Genomic DNA, 20,700 nt, shown 5'->3' on the forward strand with positions numbered 1-20,700 from the left:
ATCCAAATGTGCATATTTATCTGATGTGCTATTATCCACAGGTGGATCTCCTGGATCTGTGGGGAGACTCTGGGGGGTTGGGACAAGGGTGGCTCTGGGGGTTTGGGATGAGGGGGGCATGGGGGAAGGAGTGTTGGGGCAAGGGTGGCTCTGGGGGGGCATTAGGTGAGGGCATTAGGGCACTGTGGAGTTGGGAAAAGGGGGCTCCAGGGGGTTGGAATGAGGGGGGCACGAGGGGAGTGGGGTTGGGGCAAGGGTGGCTCTGGAGGGAGGGCATTAGGGCACCAGGGGGTGGGGCGAGGGTGGCTCTGGGGGGAGAGCATTAGGGCCCTGGGGAGTTGGGACGAGGGGGGCACGAGGGGAGTGGGGTTGGGGCAAGGATGGCTCTGGGGGGAGGGCATTAGGGCACCAGGGGGGTGGGGCGAGGGTGTCTCTGGGGGGAGGGCATTAGGGCCCTGGGGGTTGGGAAAAGGGGGGCTCAGGGCGGGACATTAGGGCACAGGGGGCACTGGGTGAGGGCCTTAGGGCACCAGGGGGTGGGTCGAGGGTGGCTCTGGGGGGAGGGCATTAGGGCCCTGGGGGGTTGGGATGAGGGGGGCACTGGGGGAGGGCATTAGGGCACCATGGGGGTGTGGCAAGGGTGGCTTGGGGGGAGGGCATTAGGGCACCAGGGGGGTGGGGCGAGGGTGTCTCTGGGGGGAGGGCATTAGGGCCCTGAGGGTTGGGAAAAGGGGGGCTCTGGGCGGGACATTAGGGCACAGGGGGCACTGGGTGAGGGCATTAGGGCACCAGGGGGTGAGTTGAGGGTGGCTCTGGGGGGAGGGCATTAGGGCCTTGGGAGAAGGGGGGCTCTGGGCGGGACATTAGGGCACAGGGGGCACTGGGTAAGGCCATTAGGGCACCAGGGGGGAGGGGGGAGGGTGGCTCTGGGGGGAGGGCATTAGGGCCCTGGGGGGTTGGGACAAGGGGGGCACTGGGTGAGGGCATTAGGGCACCATGGGGGTGGGGCAAGGGTGTCCCTGGGGGGAGGGCATTAGGGCCCTGGGGGTTGGGAGAAGGGGGGCTCTGTGCGGGACATTAGGGCACAGGGAGCACTGGGTGAGGGCATTAGGGCACCAGGGGGGTGGGGTGAGGCTGGCTTTGGAGGGAGGGCATTAGGGCCCTGGGGGGTTGGGACAAGGGGCGCATGGGGGCAGGGGGGTTAGGACAAGGTGGGCTCTGGGGGGGCATTAGGGCACTGGGGGCACCAGGGGGTGGGACGAGGGAGGCACTGGGGGAGGGCAATAGGGCACGGGGGGGTGGGGCGAGGATGGCTCTGGGGGCGGGGGCATTAGGGCACATGGGGGGTGGGGCGAGGCTGGCTCTGGGGGGAGGGCATTATGGCACGGGGGGGTTGGGGAGGGGGCACTGGGGGAGGCATTAGGGCACGGGGGGTTGGGAGAAGGGGGGCACTGGGGGAGGGTATGAGGGCACGGGGGGGAGGGGTGAGTGGGGCTCTGGGGGGAGGGCATTAGGGCACGGGGGGGTTGGGGAGGGGGCACTGGGGGAGGCATTAGGGCACGGGGGGTTGGGAGAAGGGGGGCACTGGGGGAGGGTATGAGGGCACGGGGGGGAGGGGTGAGTGGGGCTCTGGGGGGAGGGCATTAGGGCACGGGGGGGTCTGGGGAAGGGTATGAGGGCACAGGGGGTTGGGACGAGGGGGGCGGGGGCACTGGGAGCTCTGGGGAACAGCTCCCGCCGCCTGCTCCATGCCCCGTCCTGCCGGTTACCCGGTGACGGGCCCTTTAAGGGGTGGATCTTTCACTGCCCCGCCCACCGTTGCGTCACCACTGACCCCGCCCCCGGCCCAGCGCACCTTTCCAAGATGGCGGCGGCGGCCGGGTGCCTGGCTGCGGGGCGGTGTTGAGGGACCCGCCGCCCCCGGGGCGCAGCGCGCGGAGCGGGGCGCAGGTGCGTTGCGGGCGGGCGGCCGGCGGCGGGTGGGGAGTGTCTGGCGGGGCGGGGCGGGGCGCTGGCCGAGCTCCCGTCGGGCCCGGCGCGCCTGGCCCAGCCCCGGTGGTGCCGTGGCGTGTCCGGCCGGACCGGGCCCGGAGTGGGCTGGGGGAGGGGCCCTGTATGCCCGGTGGCGGTCTGCGGGGTCCCATGCGAGCCGCCCAGCCCCGGCAGCGTGTCAGGCGCACGGGTGCCCTGCGGAACTCCCCGCGACTGGATCTGAGGCGGACGCACAAGCAGCAGCTGGAGCTAGGAGGAGCCTGGGTCTCTGTGCAGTGCTCTCCTGTCTGTAGTGCCACCTGCAGCGATGGGAATGACTGCTGGCTTCAGGACATCCGCTCTTTGCCATGGGAGCGCGGGAGGAATGCCCCGTGTGGAGCCCTGCAGGACTGGCCCCTCCTAGCATTACGGGGACAGGGCTGTTTTCCACTGGAGGCAGGATGCCAAATGCGATGCACTCAAAGTCCGGTATGATACGGCAGCTCATGCAATTACCTGTGAGACCAGATTTGGCTGAACACATTTCTCCGTGCACGGGGTGCATTTTTGCCTCCTGGTTAATGGACTCTCCTGAACACATGGAAATGCTGCCAGAGAAGCCAATCTTATCTCTATGCCAGGTGCCCAGTGTCACCTGAGTGCTTAGAGAAGGAACTCCAGTTCTGCTCTCTTATTAATATTCCCACCCCCCAGTAACAGGAAGGAGGGATGAACCAGGAAAGGAGAAGGGCCGTGATTGCTTTAAGGAGCTGGGGGGCCTAATGCCCATCAGAGACGGCTGGGAGCACTGCCCCTTCTCCTGTCCCTAGAACAGACTCCAAGGAAGGGCATGGGTGGCATGCATGGAATTTCATATCATGTTAATTTGTGACATGGTTTTTATTTCTAAAGTGCCCCAGGCAAACACTCGCTTTCCCTGGGGCTGGGCTTCAGACTTCCTTGGGCATCTTTGAAATCCTCAGCTGGAACTGTGGGTACTGAAGGCGCATTGTATTTGCACACAGGTCACGGCTCTAGGGTGTGTCCGTGGATGGAGCTGTTCACTGGTTCCAGATGCACTCAGATCTTGTGCCTTGTGGTGGACTGTGGGTGAGGGTGGCTGGCATTGTGCAGCAGAGAAGATGGGGAGGATGTTAGAAGCATTGATTTGGCAGGGCTGGTGCGGGGGCTGCATGAAGCATTAATGGAATAGATTTCGGTGCCTTCGCTTTCCAGCACTTGCAGCTTTTTGCCATGGACTCTGTAAAGCCAGCAGTGCGCCATGCCCTCAAACCTGGGCAGGTTTGCACCATGTCTGCCTTGTTACCCTGGCCCCTGCAGTGAAATGCTGCTCTCTGCTTATCTGTGGTGAGAAAATCAATTGCAGCATATCTCCATTTGTGCCAAGTGAGGTGTGGACTGCAGCCTGAGCATGAGGCCTGGAGGTCAGGAGCATCGTGAGTCCTAGCTGTGCCCAGACTGTGATAGCTGTGTCTCCGTACAGGCTGTTCAGCCCCTGACTGGGGCCTCGGGCAGCCGTTGATCATTAGTATCCTTTAGGAGAGAGAATCCTGGCTCTTTCACTGACTCGCTGCGTGACTCCAGTCAAGTTTCTTCCCCACTCTGTGCCTTAGTTTCCCTATCTGTGAAATGGGGATAATACTTAACTATCGGGCAGGGGGACGTGGAGAATGATTAATGCTTTGAAGGTGAAATCACAACACATCTGACTCTTTAACTGCAGGGGCTTGCCTTGGTTCCCCCATGTTCCTAGTGGGAGAACTCTGCAGGGGTCTGATGTTCCAGCAGCAGTGTCCCCAGTTGACCCAGCAGCTATCTGAATCCCAGGATCCTACTGACCAGGGCAAAGTGGAATCAGGCAAGGAGTCTTCTCTGTGGTCTGGCACATCTGCGGGAGAGATGTTGGTTTTTGTGTTTTTCCTGCTTAGCTGGGCTAAATTTGAATCTGCGAGAATATTCGTTGTTCAGACATTGATATAGTAGTGAAACTGAGCCCACGTTTGCTGGGCCACATTTTATTGAGAGCTCTCAAATTCTGTAAACTGCATTGCATGCATGCAGCAGCATTTTTTGACTGAGTCTATAAATATTTTTAGCCGGCTCTCTGAAAACAGTAGCAAATCCCTCAATTATCCCACACCTCCCCCCTCGATGCCCTGTGGCATGTTTGCTTTCTGGGTACTGTAATTTAAACCTCAGGTGTTTCTGTCTGCAGAGACAGGTAGCCTTTGTGTTCAGCTCCATGCGGAGGGAAGATATGCTGAGCATTGCCAGAGACTCTTGCTTTGGAAAAAGGACTTGTTTTAGATTAAGGACAAAGTGTTTGTCTGCTCTTTAAGAGGGGGGGCAAACTGCTGTGGCTGCAGTAGGAAAGACGCACCTAGCTGCATGGGAGAAGCATGCCCGCTGGATCTTTCTGGGATGGAGATTGGTGCGAAAACTAAAAGCATCGACCCTCAGTTGATCTGATAAGGCCTCAAAATTCACAACTCCGTAGAGGGGGACAGTGGCGGCTCCCTTTGCTCTTGCTGGGATATGGCGGCCTCATGAGCTTTTCTTTCTAACCAGAAGTGCTAGAAACACAATCTGATTTGAATTGAAAGCAGCAGTTTGTGAGGAGAGCCCATGTCCTCAGCCCAGGCAGCTTCCCGCTGTGGTGATAGCTTCCACGGTGGGAGTCTGCTCTGAAAGGAGAGATGTAGAAATCGTAGAGGGAGGGAGAAGCAGTGCTCCCACTAAGAGCTGAGCCGTCTTCTCCCCAGCAATCTCCTGGGTGGGAACCTCTCCTTCCCTTGCCACCAATATGCCAATGGTCCTGACCCGCTGTGTGCTGTCTCCTGCAGCACCAGCACATTTCCAGGTCGATGCAGAGACAGAAGATCTCCTTAGGGGGAGCAGACCAGTGATGTGACGGAGTGAGGGCAAAGGCAAGGCCAGCAGAACGCCTAAATGGAAACTCCTTTCTCTTCATTTTGCACCCAGCCCCCTCCTAGGTCGCCCTTACAGGGTGCAGGACTCCATCCTGAGAAGCGCTGATGCTGAAAAACATTTGAGGGTTGTGGTGGATAATCAGCTGAACATGAGTTCCCTGTGCAGTGCTGCAGCCAAAGCGGCTAATGTATCCCATGCATCGGCCAGATAAACAGAAATATAGGGTAGCAATAGAGAGGTTGTTTTAGCTCAGTATTTGGCACAGGTGCGACCTCTTGTGAAATACTGCATCCAGTTTTGTGTCCAGAATGTTGATAAATTATAGAGTTCAGAAAAGAGCCAAGAGAATGAAGAAAGGATTAGAAAACATGGCTCTTAGTGGTGTGCTCAAGGTACTCAATCTAGTTAGCTTAACAAAGAGAAGGTTAAGGGGTGAGTTGATCACAGTCTGTAAGTACCCATGGGGAACAAACATTTGGTAATGGGCTCTTCAGTCTAGCAGAGAAAGGTCTAACATGCTCCGATGGCTGGAAGTTGAAGATGGACACATTCAGACCGGTAATAAGGCCTGAAATTTTAAGTGAGGGTAACTTGACCATTGGTCGTGGTGAATTTTCCATCACTGGCCATTTTAAAATCAAGATGGGATGTTTTTCTAGGTCTGCTCTAGTTCAAAGTAAATATTTTGGGGGAAGTTATCTGGCCTGTGTGATACTGGAGGTCAGACTAGATGAGAGTCCAGAGGAGAGGAACAAACATTATAGAAGGTTTAGAAAACCTGATCCATGAGGAAAGGTTAGAGTAACTGGGTATGTTTAGTCTTGAGAAAAGAAGATTGAGGGGGGACCTGTTGAGTCTTCAGATATGTTAGTAGCTGTTAAAAGGAAGAAACTGATCATTCTCCAGGGTCACTGAAGGCAGGACAAGATGTAATGGGCTTAATCTGCAGCAAGGGAGATTTCGGTTGGATATCAGGAAAAACTTCAACTCTCAGGGGAGTTCAGCTCTGGAAGCGACTTCCAAGGGAGGTCGCAGAATCCTGGACGTCTTTAAGAACAGGTTGGACAAACCCCTATCAGGGATGGTCTACGGTGGACTTGGTCCTGCCTCGGTGCAGGGGGCTGGAGTAGATGCCCTCCCAAGGTCCCTTCCAGTCCGACATTTCTGTGATGGCACTAATCCCTTCTGGTCTTGGAATCTGCAGCTCCTCCAGGGGCTCGGCAGGGGCCACTTCTGGCTGCAGTGGTGAAGGCCAGACGTGGGTGTGGGTGTGAATGCTCTGCTTAGAGACGGGGTGGGGTAGACAAGAGGAGTCCCAGAGAAGGCTCTTGTGCCCAGAGCCCTGAGACACTGACGAGGCAGACAAGTGGTGTTAGATGAGCAGAGCCAGGTGGGGAGGGCGTGGGGCTGGCTGATCCCAGCCCCTCGAGGTGCTGAGAAGGAAGATGGCTGGACAGGGTTCTGAGTAGAATAAGAAACAGGTGGTAGTGTGAGAGTCTGGGAAGATGGGGCTGTTTCCTCTAAATACTGGCAAAGCAGGCAGGATCTGGAGCCAGGCCATGGTCCCAGCGCAGAGTCACAGAGTGGAGAAAGGCCTCGAGGATGTGAGAGAGGTGGAGCCAAGGCAGTGTCACCTGTGCTGGGCTGCAGGGCAGTAGGTGTCAGTGCAGACCTGGGGAAGGAAGATGCCACGGTGCAGACAGGGGAGGTGAATGCAGGGCGTGCAGTTCCCGTGAGGAGAGGGATGGATCAGCCAGTCTGTCTCCTGCCAACGCAGAGCTGTTCCTTGCAAGCCGTGACGCTGCTCCGCTGAGGTGGGAGTGACTGATTCTGTGCCCCAGCCTGGTGCTAGAGGGCACAGCTGCAGGGACCCCAGGGGCCTTTGCTAATCCGGTGGCACTTCTCACTAGTCTCCCTGGCCAGACCCAGATGCAGGCTTTTCTTTTGCACTTTCCTCCACTCTCCCTGCAGCTCTAAGTGGACACGGGATGGCTTCACACCTTCCTCTAAACTTCTGCTGCTCTTCACCCCAGAGGTGGCTGCATTTCCCCGGGGGTGGGGGTGAGGAGCAGATTTTGGGTATCCCTCAGGCTGAAAAGCACTATCCCAATGCCAGCAAGAGTTCGCAGAGCGCTTTGGCAGGAGATCAAGGCTCCACCAGGACCTGTAATTCTTCACTTAATGGCATTTGCCAGCTTGCTCCTGGGCTGGGAAGGGAGCAGGTTGTACTGCCCTCCCACTGCACGAGGTGGAGGGCGACTTGGGCATGTTCATGTCACAAGCTGATTTCCCCAGCTATACCAGAGTCTTATAGTTCTTTGCCAGCCTGTTCCCTGCGGCCGGCCAGCTCTGCTGGGTGGAGGAGGTGAGGCCCTGGCGCTGAAGGGAGTCTCCAGTAGAGACTCACACCCTGTGTGGGGGATGAGGCTGGCTGTGCGCTTCCCAGGAGGAGTTGGGCTGCATGCTGCAGCCCAGGGGCAGCTCACCCAGTTAATGTGTGGATATCTGTCTCTCGACAGCACCAGCTAGAGACACCACCTGGCACTGCTTGTGGGGGAGGAGAGCTCCCTCCTGACATCATGATCCGGAGACTCCTGGACAGGCCCTGCACCTTGGCCCTGCTCATTGGCTTCCAGTTTGCCTTCATGGTGTACTTCTCCTTCGGCGGCTTCCGGAACCTGACCTCCATCTTCGGGCGTGACTCAAACCCCGTCTTTGACTACTCCCGCACCCGGGATGTGTACACCAACCTGAGTCACCTCCTGTCCCGGCTGCCTCCAGGCGGCAGCCCCACCAGGTCCCTGCCCTACTGCCCTGAGCACTCGCCCTACCTCAGTAAGTTGTGCACTGGGCGTGGGGCCAGAGTGGGAGCCCTGCAGGTGGTAGGGGATCGGGGCCACAGGCAAGGAGTCCTGTGGGAGATCGGTGGGGCGCAGGCGTGGAGCCCGGCGCGGGGGGGGGATCGGTGGGGCGCAGGCATGGAGCCTGGCGGGGGGGGGATCGGTGGGGCGCAGGAGTGGAGCCCGGCGCGGGGGAGGGTGTCGGTGGGGCGCAGGTGTGGAGCCCGGCAGGGGAGGCAGGGGTTATGGGGGGCGCAGGCGTGGAGCCTTGAGGGCCGGTAGAATGGGGTTCACTCAGCCTTTCTGTAGCACCATTTATCATACACGAGCCAAACTGGCTTTCAGTCAAGTCTGTGGTTTTCCAGGAGGAATAATAACGAGCAGGGTATTTCCCCTCTCCCATCAGTGGGTGCAGGACAAGCTATGGTGGGGAGCGAGCACCCTAGAGGCAAGGCGGGAGGAGGTGGGCAGGACAGGGCCGGGCAGGGGGAATGGCCTGTGTCATGTCTCCAGAAGGCTTATTGGTTACGTGTTAGACAAGGCGCCTGTCCTCCAGGGGGCTGCTTCTGCCATGTCTCATAGCTCCGTCTTGCTGTGGGCCGAGGGTCTGGGAAGGGCAGCAGAGATGCTCTCTTGCACATGTGGTTGAGGTTTGCCTCTGGCGCCTCCAGCAGTGTGACCCCATGCACCACAGAGCTGCCGGGCTATCGGCTCCTGTCTCCGAGCACTTGCATATTTAAACATGGAGAGAGCTTTGGAGTCCTTGACGGTCTCCCATCAGAGGTAGGTCAGGGAGGGAACACCAGCTCACTTGAGATCGTTTTGCCTTAACTTTCATTCGACTACAGTTTTTTGTTGTAAAAGCTTGTGTGTGGCTGTGATGTTGCCCGGTGTGGATAGCCCAGGCAGCATTGCCCCCTCCAAATGGTGATGTGGGTACTCTAAAAACCTAGAGATGGAGCAGAACTTGGCCACTGATGGGTGGCAATTCTGTACCCATTGCATCCTGGGTAGGTCAATCAGCCTGCCCGTTTCTGCACACCCGGTATTCAGCTCGCAGGCAGGGTGGGACTCACTACAGGCTGGGATCCATGATTTGCCAGGACACGCTCTGTGTTTGGAGGAGCAAGAAGTCTCTGGAGCCTGCTGCCTCAGATGCACCTTCAGGCTAGTGCCCAAGAGTGCTCAGACCAGCCCACTGGTGAAAGGACTAGAACATGCCTCTGCCCCAGTGGGGCTCCAGCTCCCACTGCCAGCAGCGCTGTGGGAGACAAGGGGCTGGTGGCCCTGGGGGGCAGCTGCCGTGTAGCCTGGACTTGCTGTGAGCCCAGTTCCAGGGCCACGCGATGTCCTGCCGAGCTTGCTGCGGGAGCAGCAGCGGTGCTGGGAGGCCCTGCATTGCTCTACAATGGGAAGTCTGGCTGTGCAGCTGGTGTGTACTCACCTAGACACGCCCAAGCACCCATAACAGCAACCCTGGGACAGATCCGCATGGGGAAGCAGGCTTGGAGCAGCCAGGTCAGCCTCGGGCAGGGGGCTACATGTCAGTGGGGATCTGTTCAGGGCTGCAGTGCATCAGACCCATCCAGGGAGCAGGGCACCTAGTGGGAGAGGCCCAGGCCTGCGTTCCAGTCCTACCCGCTGCTCTGAGAACCAAGCGAAGCTGCCAGCTGGGGAGCCGCTTCTCTGCAGAGAGCAGATGGAGGCCCAGGCTGCTTGTCCTGCTGCCTGTCCCACCTGACGATACCTTGTTGGGGCAGGAGCTCTGCCCAGCCCGGACACTGGCCGCCTCCCCAGAGATGGCGGCATGGAGCTTTGGGCCTGTGGGAGCGGGAGGGACTCTGAATCCTCTGCAGTCCCCTGTTCCCAGCCCTGCCTGCCAGACCGGGCTCCCCTTGCTGTGAACGACCCCCCTGCAGCGCTGACTCGGGGCACAGAGACTTGAGGACTGGAGAAATTGCGGACTCCTGTCCCCACACAGCTGCTGTTGGAGGGAGCCATCATGGAGCTTAGCTGCACCCCAGATGCCCTGGCCAGAGCACAGGCCAGCCCCGGAGGGGCAGAGCTGGCTGTTCAGACCTATGGCCTGGCTGTCCAGTGAAGGATGAGCCTAAAGGACAGCTGTGTTCATGGCAGCCACTCAACTCTCCAGAGCCTTGTTCTGCCCCCATGTGGTGCTAGGCTCCCTCGGGCTTCACCCGTCTGCCTGAGCCCGGCTGACAGGGTTGGCTTGGGCAGCCAGCTGGTCGACTCTCCACGCCTGTGCCTGCTGAGTGTGGAGGAGGAGGGGCACGCCTGTCCTTGAGAGCATGTACGGGCTGCCTTAGCAATGGCTGAGTGGGGAGGAAATGTTTGGGGTGGCAGCCATGAGAGCTGAGGGGTCTGAGTGGCCAAGGCTGGCTGGGGGCGAGACAGGGATACAAGTACAAAGGGGCCATGTAGTGTGTATGGATGGGGATGTTGGTGCTGATGCCTCTCTGGGTGTGTGGCTGGGGGTGGGGTGGGAGTGGCAGCACTAGGGCTGGGGTTTGGTGGGCTCTGGAGCTGTGTACCCATGGCCAGTGTGATGGGCTGTGGGTGTGTCTCTGCTGATGCTAGCAGTGCTCTTGCCCCTGCAGTTGGCCCCTTGACAGTGAGCTTCAGTCAGGTGCCGACGCTGAAGCAGATCATGGAGAAGAACCCGGCGGTGAGGAAAGGGGGCAGATACCAGCCCATGACCTGCGAGCCCCGCTCCCGTACAGCCGTGATCATCCCCCATCGTAACCGGGAGACACACCTGCGCCACCTGCTCTACTACCTGCACCCCTTTCTGCAGCGCCAGCAGCTGCAGTATGGCATCTATGTCATCCACCAGGTGGGTCTGCGCTCACCGCGGCCAGGCAGGGGGTGCTGTACTGGGGATTCCCATTGGCCCAGGGTGGAGTTGGGGCCTCAAAGACCTGACTGGGCCCCTGTCTGTCCGGGCATATCTGAGCTCCTTGTGCTACCCTACCCCAGGCTGGGAACTCCACCTTCAACCGGGCCAAGCTGCTGAATGTGGGAGTGAAGGAGGCTCTGAGGGATGAGGAGTGGGACTGCCTCTTCCTGCATGATGTCGACCTCATCCCTGAGAACGACCACAACCTGTACACCTGTGACCCCTGGAGCCCCAAGCACGTCTCCATTGCCATGAACAAGTTCGGTTACAGGTGAGCTGCCACATGCCATCCTCCCACAAGGCCTCCCGCCACTGCAGCTGTCTGCTCGTCATTGGGCGCCATGGCACAGAACCTCTGAATCTGACTGAAAACAGCTGTCACGCCTCAGCATGGGGCAGGCGCTCCTCAGTCCTGCCCCAACATCCCCTGCTGTTACATTCCTGGGTCCCCTTGCCCTCCCCCAAGTCATAGAATCATAGAATATTATGGTTGGAAGAGACCTCAGGAGGTATCTAGTCCAACCCCCGGCTCAAAGCAGGACCAACACCAACTAAATCATCCCAGCCAGGGCTTTGTCAAGCCTGACCTTAAAAACCTCTAAGGATGGAGATTCCACCACCTCCCTAGGTAACCCATTCCAGTGCTTCACCATCCTCTGAGTGAAAAAGTTTTTCCTAATATCCAACCTAAACCTTCCCCACTGCAATTTGAGACCATCACTCCTTGTTCTGTCATCAGGTACCACTGAGAACAGCCGACCTCCATCCTCTTTGGACCCCCCCGCTTCAGGTAGTTGAAGGCTGCTATCAAATCCCCCCTCACTCTTCTCTTCTGCAGACTAAATAAGCCCAGTTCCCTCAGCCTCTCCTCGTAAGTCATGTGCCCCAGCCCCCTAATCATTTTCGTTGCCCTCTCCAATTTGTCCACATCCCTTCTGTAGTGGGGGGACCAAAACTGGACACAATACTCCAGGTGTGGCCTCACCAGTGCCAAATAGAGGGGAATAATCACTTCCTTTGATCTGCTGGCAAAGCTAAAAATAAGCCCAATATGCTGTTGGCCTTCCTGGCAACAAGGGCACACTGCTGACTCATATCCAACTTCTTGTCCACTGTAATCCCCAGGTCCTTTTCTGCAGAACTGCTGCATAGCCAGTCAGTCCCCCGCCTGTAGCAGTGCATGGGATTCTTCCGTCTGAAGTGCAGGACTCTGCACTTGTCCTTGTTGAACCTCTTCAGATTTCTTTTGGCCCAATCCTCCAATTTGTCTAGGTCACTCTTGACCCTATCCCGACCCTCCAGCGTATCTACCTCTCCTCCCATCTTAGTGTCATCCATGAATTTGAGGGTGCAATCCATCCCATCCTCCAGATCATTAATAAAGTTGAACAAAACCGGCGCCAGGACTGACCCTTGGGGTACTCCGCTTGATACCGGCTACCAACTAGACATCGAGCCATTGATCACTACCCGTTGAACCCGACAATCTAGCCAACTTTCTATCCACCTTAAAGTCCATTCATCCAATCCATACTAGTTTAACTTGCTGGCAGCAATACCGTGGGAGACAGTATCAAAAGCTTTGCTAAAGTCAAGATATATCACGTCCACCGCTTTCCCCATAGCCACAGAGCCAGTTATCTCATCATAGAAGACAGTCAGGTTGGTCAGGCACGACTTGCCCTTGGTGAATCCATGTTGACCGTTCCTGATCATCTTCCTCTCCTCCAAGTACTTCAAAATTGATTCCTTGAGGACCTGCTCCATGATTTTGCCTTTTTCCAATCATCCAGGAGCTCCCCTGATTGCCACGAATTTTCAAATATAATGGCCAATGGCTCTTCAATCACATCAGCCAACTCCCTCAGCACCCTCGGCTGCATTAGATCCGGACCCGTGGACTTGTGCATGTCCAGCTTTTCTAAATAGTCCTTAACCTGTTCTTTCACCACTGAGGGCTACTCACCTCCTCCCAGCGTACTGTGCTACCCCATACTGTACAGTCTGGGACCTGACCTTGTCTGTGAAGACCAAGACAAAAAAAAGCATTGAGTACTTCAGATTTTTCCACATCACCTGTCTCTGTTACCTCCCCCATTCAGTAAGGGTCCCACACTTTCCCTGACCACCCTGTTGCTAACATACCAGTGGAAATCCTTCTTACTACCCTTTACATCCCTTGCTAGCTGCAACACCAATTGTGCTTTACCTTCCTGATTACACCCCTGCATGCTGTAGCAATATTTTTATACTTCTGCCTAGTCATCTGTCCAAATTTTCACTTCTAAGCCTCCTTTTTGAGTTTAAGCTCACCGAAGATTTCACTGTTAAGCCAAGTTGGTCGCCTGCCATATTTACTATTCTTTCTGCACATCAGGATGGTTTGTTCCTGTGCTCTCTGTCACAGTGTGTGGGGGGACACAAGGCCCTGCACCCCGGCTTCCTGTGATTCACCATGACTCTCGGCCAGGCAGCCAAACAGAAGATTTATTTAGACGACAGGAACACAGTCCAAGACAGGTCTTGCAGGTACAGACAACAGGACCCCTCAGTTAGGTCCCGGGGGTAGGTGGGTGTTGATGGGAAGCCAGAGCCTCGTTGGGAGGCCAAAGCCCCATCTGGGCTCCCCTCCATTTTCCTAGCCAGTTCCAAACTGAATCTCCCTCAGCCTCCCCCCGGCTCCTCCCCCAGCCTTTGTCCAGTTTCCCGGGCAGAGGTGTCACCTGGCCTCCAGCCCTCTCCTGGGTTCCCATGTTAACATGCTTAGGTATCTGTCCTCAAGGAAAGTCTCTCGTCCCCAATGCAGACTGTCTCAGCAAAACTCCCCTGCAACCTTCTCAGGTCATTACTCCCCATTCATTATTCAAAGAACCCATTAAGAACATTCCCAGTTCGTCACACCCTCAATAAGGCTTCTTTAAAATACAGCCAGCTCTCCTGGACTCCTTGCCCCCTCATATTAGCCTCCCTGGGGATCCTGCCCATCAGTTCCCTAAGGGAGTCGTAAGTCTGCTTTTCTGAACTCCAAGGTCCATATTTTGCTGCTTTCCTTACTTCCTTTTGTCAGGATTCTGAACTCGACCATCTCATGGTCATTGCTGCCCAGTTTGCCTCCTATTTCTACTTCCCCTACCAGTTCTTCCCTGTTTGTAAGCAGCAGGTTGAGAGGCGCATGGCCCCTAATTGGTTCCTCCAGCACTTGTACTAGGAAGTTGTCCCCAACACTCTCCAAAAACTTCCGGATGGTCTGCACAGCTGTATTGCTCTCCCAGGAGATGTCAGGGTGACTGAAGTCCCCCATTAGAACCAGGGCCTGTGATCTGAAAACTTCAGTTAGTTGTGTGAAGAAAGCCTCGTCTACCTCATCCTTCTGATCTGGTGGTCTGTAGCACACGCCCACCACGTCATCACCCTTGTTGCTCTCGCCTCTAAACTTAACCCAGACTCTCAACAGGCTTTTCTCCAGTTTCATACCGGAGCTCTGAGCAATCATACCACTCTCTTACTTACAATGCAACTCCTCCACCTTTCCTCCCATACCTGTCCTTCCTGAACAGTTAATACACATCCATGACAGTGCTCCAGTCATGTGAACTGCCCCACCAAGTTTCTGTTATTCCAATCACATCATAGTTCCTTGATTGTGCCAGGACTTCAATTCTTCCTGCTTGTTTCCTGGGCTTCTTGCGTTCGTGTACATGCACCTGAGATAAGTAGTCAATTGCCCTACTTTCTCAGTATGAATCAGGCGGCTTCCTATCTTGTACCCTCCTCCTTGCGTTTCCTCCTGGTATCCAACTCCCTACTTACCTCTGGGCTTAGGTCACCAGCCCCCAGCAAACGTAGTTTAAAGCCCTCCTCACTAGGTTAGCAAACCTGCCTGCGAAGATGCTCTTCCCATCTCTTCCTAACAATCCTTCCTAGAACAACATCCCATGGTCAAAGAACCCAAAGCCCTCTCTCTGACGCCACCTGCGTAACCACGCATTCACCTCCACAATTCGACAGTCCCTACCTGGGCCTTTTTCTTCGACGGGGAGGATAGACAAGAACATGACTTGCACCTCAAACTCCTTTATCCTTCTTCCCAGAGCCATGTAGTCAGCAGTTACCCCTGAAGGGCTTTCTTGGCAGTATCAGTGGTGCCCATGTGAAGAAGTAGGAAGGGGTAGCGGTCCAAGGTCTTGATCAGTCTTGGCAAACACTCCCTCACATCCTGGATTCTAGCTCCAGGCAAGCAGCACAATTCTCGAGGCTCCCAGTCTGGTGGGCAGATGGATGACTCCATCCCCCTTAGGAGGGCGTCCCCAATCAGCACCACTCGTCTCCTCCTCTTGGAGTGGTGGTCATGGAACCCCCATCCTTAGGACAATGCATCCCATGCCTTCTGGTCAGTGGGGTCTCCTTCTGATCCCTTCCCTCAGAGGTTTCTTCCAAATCCTCCATAGTAGTCCTGCCTCTGCAGCCCCTGCTGGTCCACTCCTGAGCTGCCCAGGCCCCTGAGTCCTGTCCCTCCAGCCCCCTGCAGGTCCACTCCTGGGCTGCCCTGCCCGGGCCCCTGAGTCCTGCCCCCTGCAGGTCCACTCCTGGGCTGCCCGGGCCCCTGAGTCCTGCCCCCTGCAGGTCCACTCCTGGGCTGCCCTGCCCGGGCCCCTGAGTCCTGCCCCCTGCTGGTCCACTCCTGGGCTGCCCTGCCCGGGCCCCTGAGTCCTGCCCCCTGCTGGTCCACTCCTGGGCTGCCCTGCCCGGGCCCCTGAGTCCTGCCCCTGCAGGTCCACTCCTGGGCTGCCCTGCCCGGGCCCCTGAGTCCTGCCCCCTGCAGGTCCACTCCTGGGCTGCCCTGCCCGGGCCCCTGAGTCCTGCCCCTGCAGGTCCACTCCTGGGCTGCCCTGCCCGGGCCTATGAGTCCTGCCCCCACGGCCCCCTGCTGGTCCATTCCTGGTTGCAACTGTCAGTTAACACCAGCTATGCCAGTGGCACCATGGTTTATCATTGCACCTACACACCCTCACTGCCCGGTATCCAAGCCCCAGCCAGCCTGCCCAGAGCAGGGACTGAGGTCTGAGGTGGTTCCCCAAGGGAATCATGGCACCTGGGGCCTGGCTGCTGGGGGTAGTCTCTGAACCAAGATCCCTCCTCAAGCCATCTCAGTCACTCTCCTCTTCTCTCCTCCAGCCTCCCGTATGCCCAGTACTTCGGCGGTGTGTCAGCGCTCACCCCAAATCAGTATCTTAAAATGAACGGCTTCCCCAATGAGTACTGGGGCTGGGGTGGGGAGGACGATGACATCGCCACCAGGTGAGAGTCACCTCCAGCGTCTGCCCTGCACCTCAGCCCTCCCACTGTGCTGGGTGTGTAACTAGCAGATCCGTTCCCACCCTGCTGTTCTCTCGGGGTGTGGGCACTTCCTCCCCTTCCCAGACACAGGCCCAGCGCACGCATGGCTGGCCACCGGGGATCCTGCTGACGAGAGGGAGCATTGGGGGCCAGGGAATCCTAGGGTCAGAAGGAGCAGGACTTGGCCCACACCCCCTGCTAGTGCAGCTCCTGTCTCCGGGGGGCATTAACAAGCTGTGGGGTGAGTAACTGGCCTAGGGGTCGGGCATCAGGCGTTGTCTGTCTGGCATCAGCCGCCTGGTGCTGGTGACACGCTGTCCTTTGGGATCAGTCACACAAGTCCCCTGTGCAGGAGGGCGGGGTGTGATTGCACCCACCCCATTGGCTCAGTGGGGCATGCCAAGGTGGAGCCTCTGTCTTGCTCCCCTGGCCTTGGGGTGTAGCCCCCCATCGCTGTCTCCCTGAGGATCTGCTCCCTAGGGTGGGAGGCGTCTCTGCTGCCACCACCACCCCCCTTGGCCCTGGGCAGCGGGCTGGGCCCAACTGTCAGGCAGGGCCTGTGTACTGCTACTGCTAGGGCTGGGAGAGCAGGCCCAGGCCGGGCTGGTGAGGCATTTGCTCGGGGACCTAGGCAGGCACTGTTCTAGCTGTCACCCCTGGCACGGGCCTGGGCCAAGGGGCTGGCAGCAGCATCTCTGGCAGAGCCCGGTGACAGCGCTTAGGCAGCGGGTCCCTCTGGGGTTCCCCACTTCACAAGCTGGGCTCCTCTGGCCCTGCCCCTGCTTCCTGCGCTCTGGATCTCATTGTCAGCCCTGCTGTGGTCCATGGCTGTCTCTCTCATTGCCCAGGTGCACCCCTTCTCCCCCCCGTTGACTGTCTCATTGGCTCTGGTGTGCTGCCCCCCTCCCCCTCCCTCCCCCTCCCATGGTCTGTGACTCTCTCTCCTTGGCTCTGGTCATCCCCCCATACCCCACTGTGATCGTGTCTCACTGGCCCTGGCGTGCCTCTTTCCCTGTGGGCCTGGCTGCCTCTCACCAGCTCTCTCTTCTCTCCACTCCTGGCTCTCGGGACTCTTTGCATGCTCATTTCTCAATGCCATTGCCAGCCATGCTCAGGTAGGTCCAGCGCAGCGGGAAGGAGGCGGGTCGGTAGCTGTAGCAGAGCTGGTGGGGTGAGGACGAAGTGACTGCCCTGAGCCCGGCCTGTGCCCATCGCCATGGTCCTTGGGGGCTGTGCTCGCCCTGCTGTTCCATGGCTTGCACTGGGTGCCAAGGGGGGAGAACCTGGCCGGTGCTGCACCTGCTGGAACTCAGCTCCCTCTGCTGTCCAGGGAGCTGATCCCTGGTCCCAGTGTAGGGATCTAGCCCAGAGCCCTGCTGCACCATTGCCATGGCAACTTTCCCCCATCACATGCCGTGGCAGCGGATCCTGCAGCCCCTGCGCTGGGTGCCGCACTGACGCATCTGATCGTGTCTCCAGGGTGCGTCTGGCTGGCATGAAGATCTCGCGCCCCCCCATATCGGTCGGCCACTACAAGATGGTGAAGCACAAAGGTGACCAGGGCAATGAGGAGAACCCACACCGGTGAGTGTGCTGGGGCCCCACCCTGCGCTGCTCCTTGGCAAGGCAGGGAGTTCACGCTGGCTAGGCTGATGGGAGGCTCCCAGAAGGTGGGGGCTGGGCTGGGCAGAGCCCTGGTGCTGACTCTCTGCCCCACTCTGCAGGTTTGACCTGCTGATCCGGACACAGAGGATGTGGACACAGGATGGCATGAACTCGCTCACCTACACGCTGCTGGCCAAGGAGCTGCATCCCCTGTACACCAACATCACTGCTGACATCGGGACCGACCCCCGCGTGCTGAAGGGCAGGAAGGGGTCTGTGCCCGGCTTTGGGGGGCAGAAGTACAAGACTGGGACCAACCATGAGTTCAGGCAGGAGATGCTACGCAAAACACATCCTGCCAAGCTACCCTGGGCCACGGCAAAGGGGGGGGAGCAGCCCCCACCCCTGCCCCAGAAGTCTGGACAGGATGCTGGCCGGGGAGCGCCCACAGCCCCTGAGACACAGAGCGAGGGGCCTGGAGCTGCTGCAGGCCAGCTGGGGGGCAGGGAGGGGGCTGCATGGCACAGCACCCAGAGGAAGGCCCAGAGGGGAGCTGTGGACAGCTCGGGGCTTCAGCATGGAGCTGCTCAGGGCATCCAGCTGAGTGCTGGCATCCCTCCACGGAGCCCTGACGCATTGCAGCACAGCCAGGAGCCCTCTAGCAAGGGGAAGCCTGAGTCCAGGGGAATGGATTTGGGTGGGGCTGAGAATGCAGGGGGCAGTGCCCCACAGGCCCTGGCCCGAGGGCAGCCCCCCAAGGCCCCACAGACACAATGGGACAGTCAGACCTTCCCACCGAGCACCCACTAACCAGAGAGGGCCCTGGACATCAGGAATGGAGTCGGGGCAGCCAGAGACTCGCTGTGTGAGCTGAGCCCTTCCCAGAACAAACCCCATGGGTCACGTTGGGCTGCAGGCCCTGGCTCTGTGCTGCTCTTAGTGTCAGGCTGGGCTGTGAGGCCTGACAGCCAGGGGCTCCTGGCCAGGCCAGGAGTGGACACGTCTGCAGGGTGAGCCCTTTGTGAGCTGAGTCTGATAGGGCTTGGGCCTGTTCACAGCGGGACAGGGCCCACCAGCCAGCTTGCCCCCACTGTTGGCACCTTTGGCTGCAGCCTCATCACAGGCTGTGGCTTGGAGTCCCCCAAGCTGGGCTGTAAGGCAGAGAAGGTTGGCCATCTTGGCCCAGGAAACCATCCTGCTGCGGCAGTAGATCGGGGCAGAGCCTAGAAGCACAGGAGGCAGCGGCGGGTTTTCAGCAAGGAGGCTAAGCCCCCAGGAATGAGACAGTTTGTGTTGGTATCTGCTGCATCTTCATGATGGGGCTCTACCCTTGGGTGTGGTTACAGTGGGTCCCTGGCTAGGTCCTGCAGTCAGTCCTGGCCTGCTGCTGGGGAGAAGCAGGTGCACCAGTGCCATGGGCACTAGCTGGCTCGGGCCCCCTAGAATCCTGGTGCTAGTGTGTGTTCAGTCCAAGTGCTAGCTGTAGTAGGCTCTTCCTGAGCCCAGGAGCCCTGCCCAAGACCCCTTCCCCCCCAGGAGAGCTGAGTCCTTGAGTCTCAACCCCTCCCATCCTCTTGAGCTCCTGAGAACAAGCTGAGCCAAAATCCCTGTGCTGGAGGTGGGGCAAGCTCATGTGCACCCCTTTCCCTCCCCCAGCCTCACCCATACTGGCAGTGAGGGGGGCCTAGTCCCTGCTGTGCCCTGCAAGTTGTACTGGAGAAAGCCCCCACCTGATCAGTCTGCCTGGGCCAATCGTGAACTGCAGTGGGGCCCCAGGCTGCTCGTAGCACCCACTGCTCTGTGTCTCTGGGCATTGTGTTCAGCTGCTGGCAGGCCCTTTGTGCTGGAATTGGCTGCTGCCACCCCTGGGTGTTGCAGTGTGCCCTGGCCAGGCTGCTGAGTGGGGCACTGGGATTGGGGGATGCTGGGCTCAACTCTGACCCTTCACGCTGGAGCTGTTATCCCTTCGGTGCTGGATTTACATACCACCCTGGTCTCCTGCTGCTGCTGTGTCAATCCTCTGCAGGTGGAGGGGTGGGGGCCCTGTGCCCTGAGGGGAAGCACTCCTGGAGGTGGGCAGCGCTGTGCAGGGAGCTGCTCTCTGACGGGGGGAGGAGGACTGGGCTCCCTCCTTTCCTGGAGGCTAGTACTTGCCTTGTGCCTGACTCCCCTGTCCCTGTCTGTGGTGGCTTTTGAGCTGGGGAGCTGCTAGCCTGTGCTCAGGCTTTTGGCCATATCCTTCCCCCAGGCCCTGTGGCGGCTGGCTGCCCTGCTCAGGTATGGAGGAGCCAGGGCATTCAGCACCAGCAGCCTCCAGTGTACCTAGCTGTGCCCTGGGCGCACACAGCCTGCTGGGGCTACAGGAGCCTCCAGGGGAGCAGCTGGGCAAATGGCCAGGACTGGTCCTGCTGCTTGGAGCAGCAGGGAGAGGAGCCCTCTGGCTGGGCTTCCAGCTGGAGCCTTTCCCCTGCTCTGGGCATTAGTGGCACTGGTGCCTGGCCAGCCCTAGCCCTAGTGGCAGCTGCCCAAGGGCCCATAAGCCCAGGGCACCTCCAAACACAGCCAGGGTGCCAGCTGCTGCAGGTCTGGCTTATCCCTGCTAAGAGGCCTCCAGGCAGCACCTTCCCCAGCACTGAATTCACTTTAAGGGGGGGTGCTGAGTAGACTGTGCTTAGAGAGCCAGGCTGCTCCCTTCCCCTCCCCCCCCAAACAGTCTGTGACTTAGGGGACTGTCTAGCCCCCACCCCTGTGGTGGTTGGGGGAGCCCAGGGGTTGATCCTCCTCTAGCTGTTGACAATTTGCTGTGGTTATTTATTTAGGAACGTGCTGGCCGTGCCTGGCTGCTGCACCATGCAGGAGCTGAATAAAATGTGTTGTCGTACAGTGGCCCCTTGGCTCATCCCTCTGGCGGAGGGGCTATCACAGCCCAGGGAGCCTGGGGCTGGACTTCCTCCACTCAGCTCCCTTGGCCCGGACAAAGCCTATAGAAACTGGGCGCCTGCCCTGGGCACCTCACCAGGGTGCTGCTGCTTCTCCTGAGCGGTTCTGTACCTAGCCATGTCCAGCCCCTGCCACAGC

The 20,700-nt window shown here is 58.5% G+C and overlaps 1 protein-coding gene across 3 annotated transcripts; it reads left to right on the top strand.

Annotated features, from left to right (window-relative positions):
• The first annotated feature begins 1,877 nt into the window (after window positions 1-1,877).
• B4GALT3 (beta-1,4-galactosyltransferase 3) lies at window positions 1,878-20,508 on the top strand. 3 transcript variants are annotated; one of them, XM_030542267.1, is made up of 7 exons: window positions 1,878-1,950; window positions 7,443-7,758; window positions 10,382-10,617; window positions 10,761-10,951; window positions 15,856-15,978; window positions 17,497-17,601; window positions 17,742-20,508. In XM_030542267.1, exons 2-7 carry the CDS (start codon window positions 7,503-7,505, stop codon window positions 18,430-18,432), a joined length of 1,602 nt encoding a protein of 533 aa, XP_030398127.1. In that variant the 5' UTR covers window positions 1,878-1,950; window positions 7,443-7,502; the 3' UTR covers window positions 18,433-20,508. The 3 variants fall into 3 exon arrangements, with proteins under 3 accessions (XP_030398127.1, XP_030398129.1, XP_030398126.1); XM_030542269.1 differs by lacking the exon at window positions 1,878-1,950 and adding an exon at window positions 4,931-5,071; XM_030542266.1 differs by lacking the exons at window positions 1,878-1,950; window positions 15,856-15,978.
• The last annotated feature ends 192 nt before the right edge of the window (window positions 20,509-20,700 follow it).

The sequence above is a fragment of the Gopherus evgoodei genome, chromosome 24 (genome assembly GCF_007399415.2).
Source record: "Gopherus evgoodei ecotype Sinaloan lineage chromosome 24, rGopEvg1_v1.p, whole genome shotgun sequence".
Classification (NCBI taxonomy): Eukaryota; Metazoa; Chordata; order Testudines; family Testudinidae; genus Gopherus; species Gopherus evgoodei.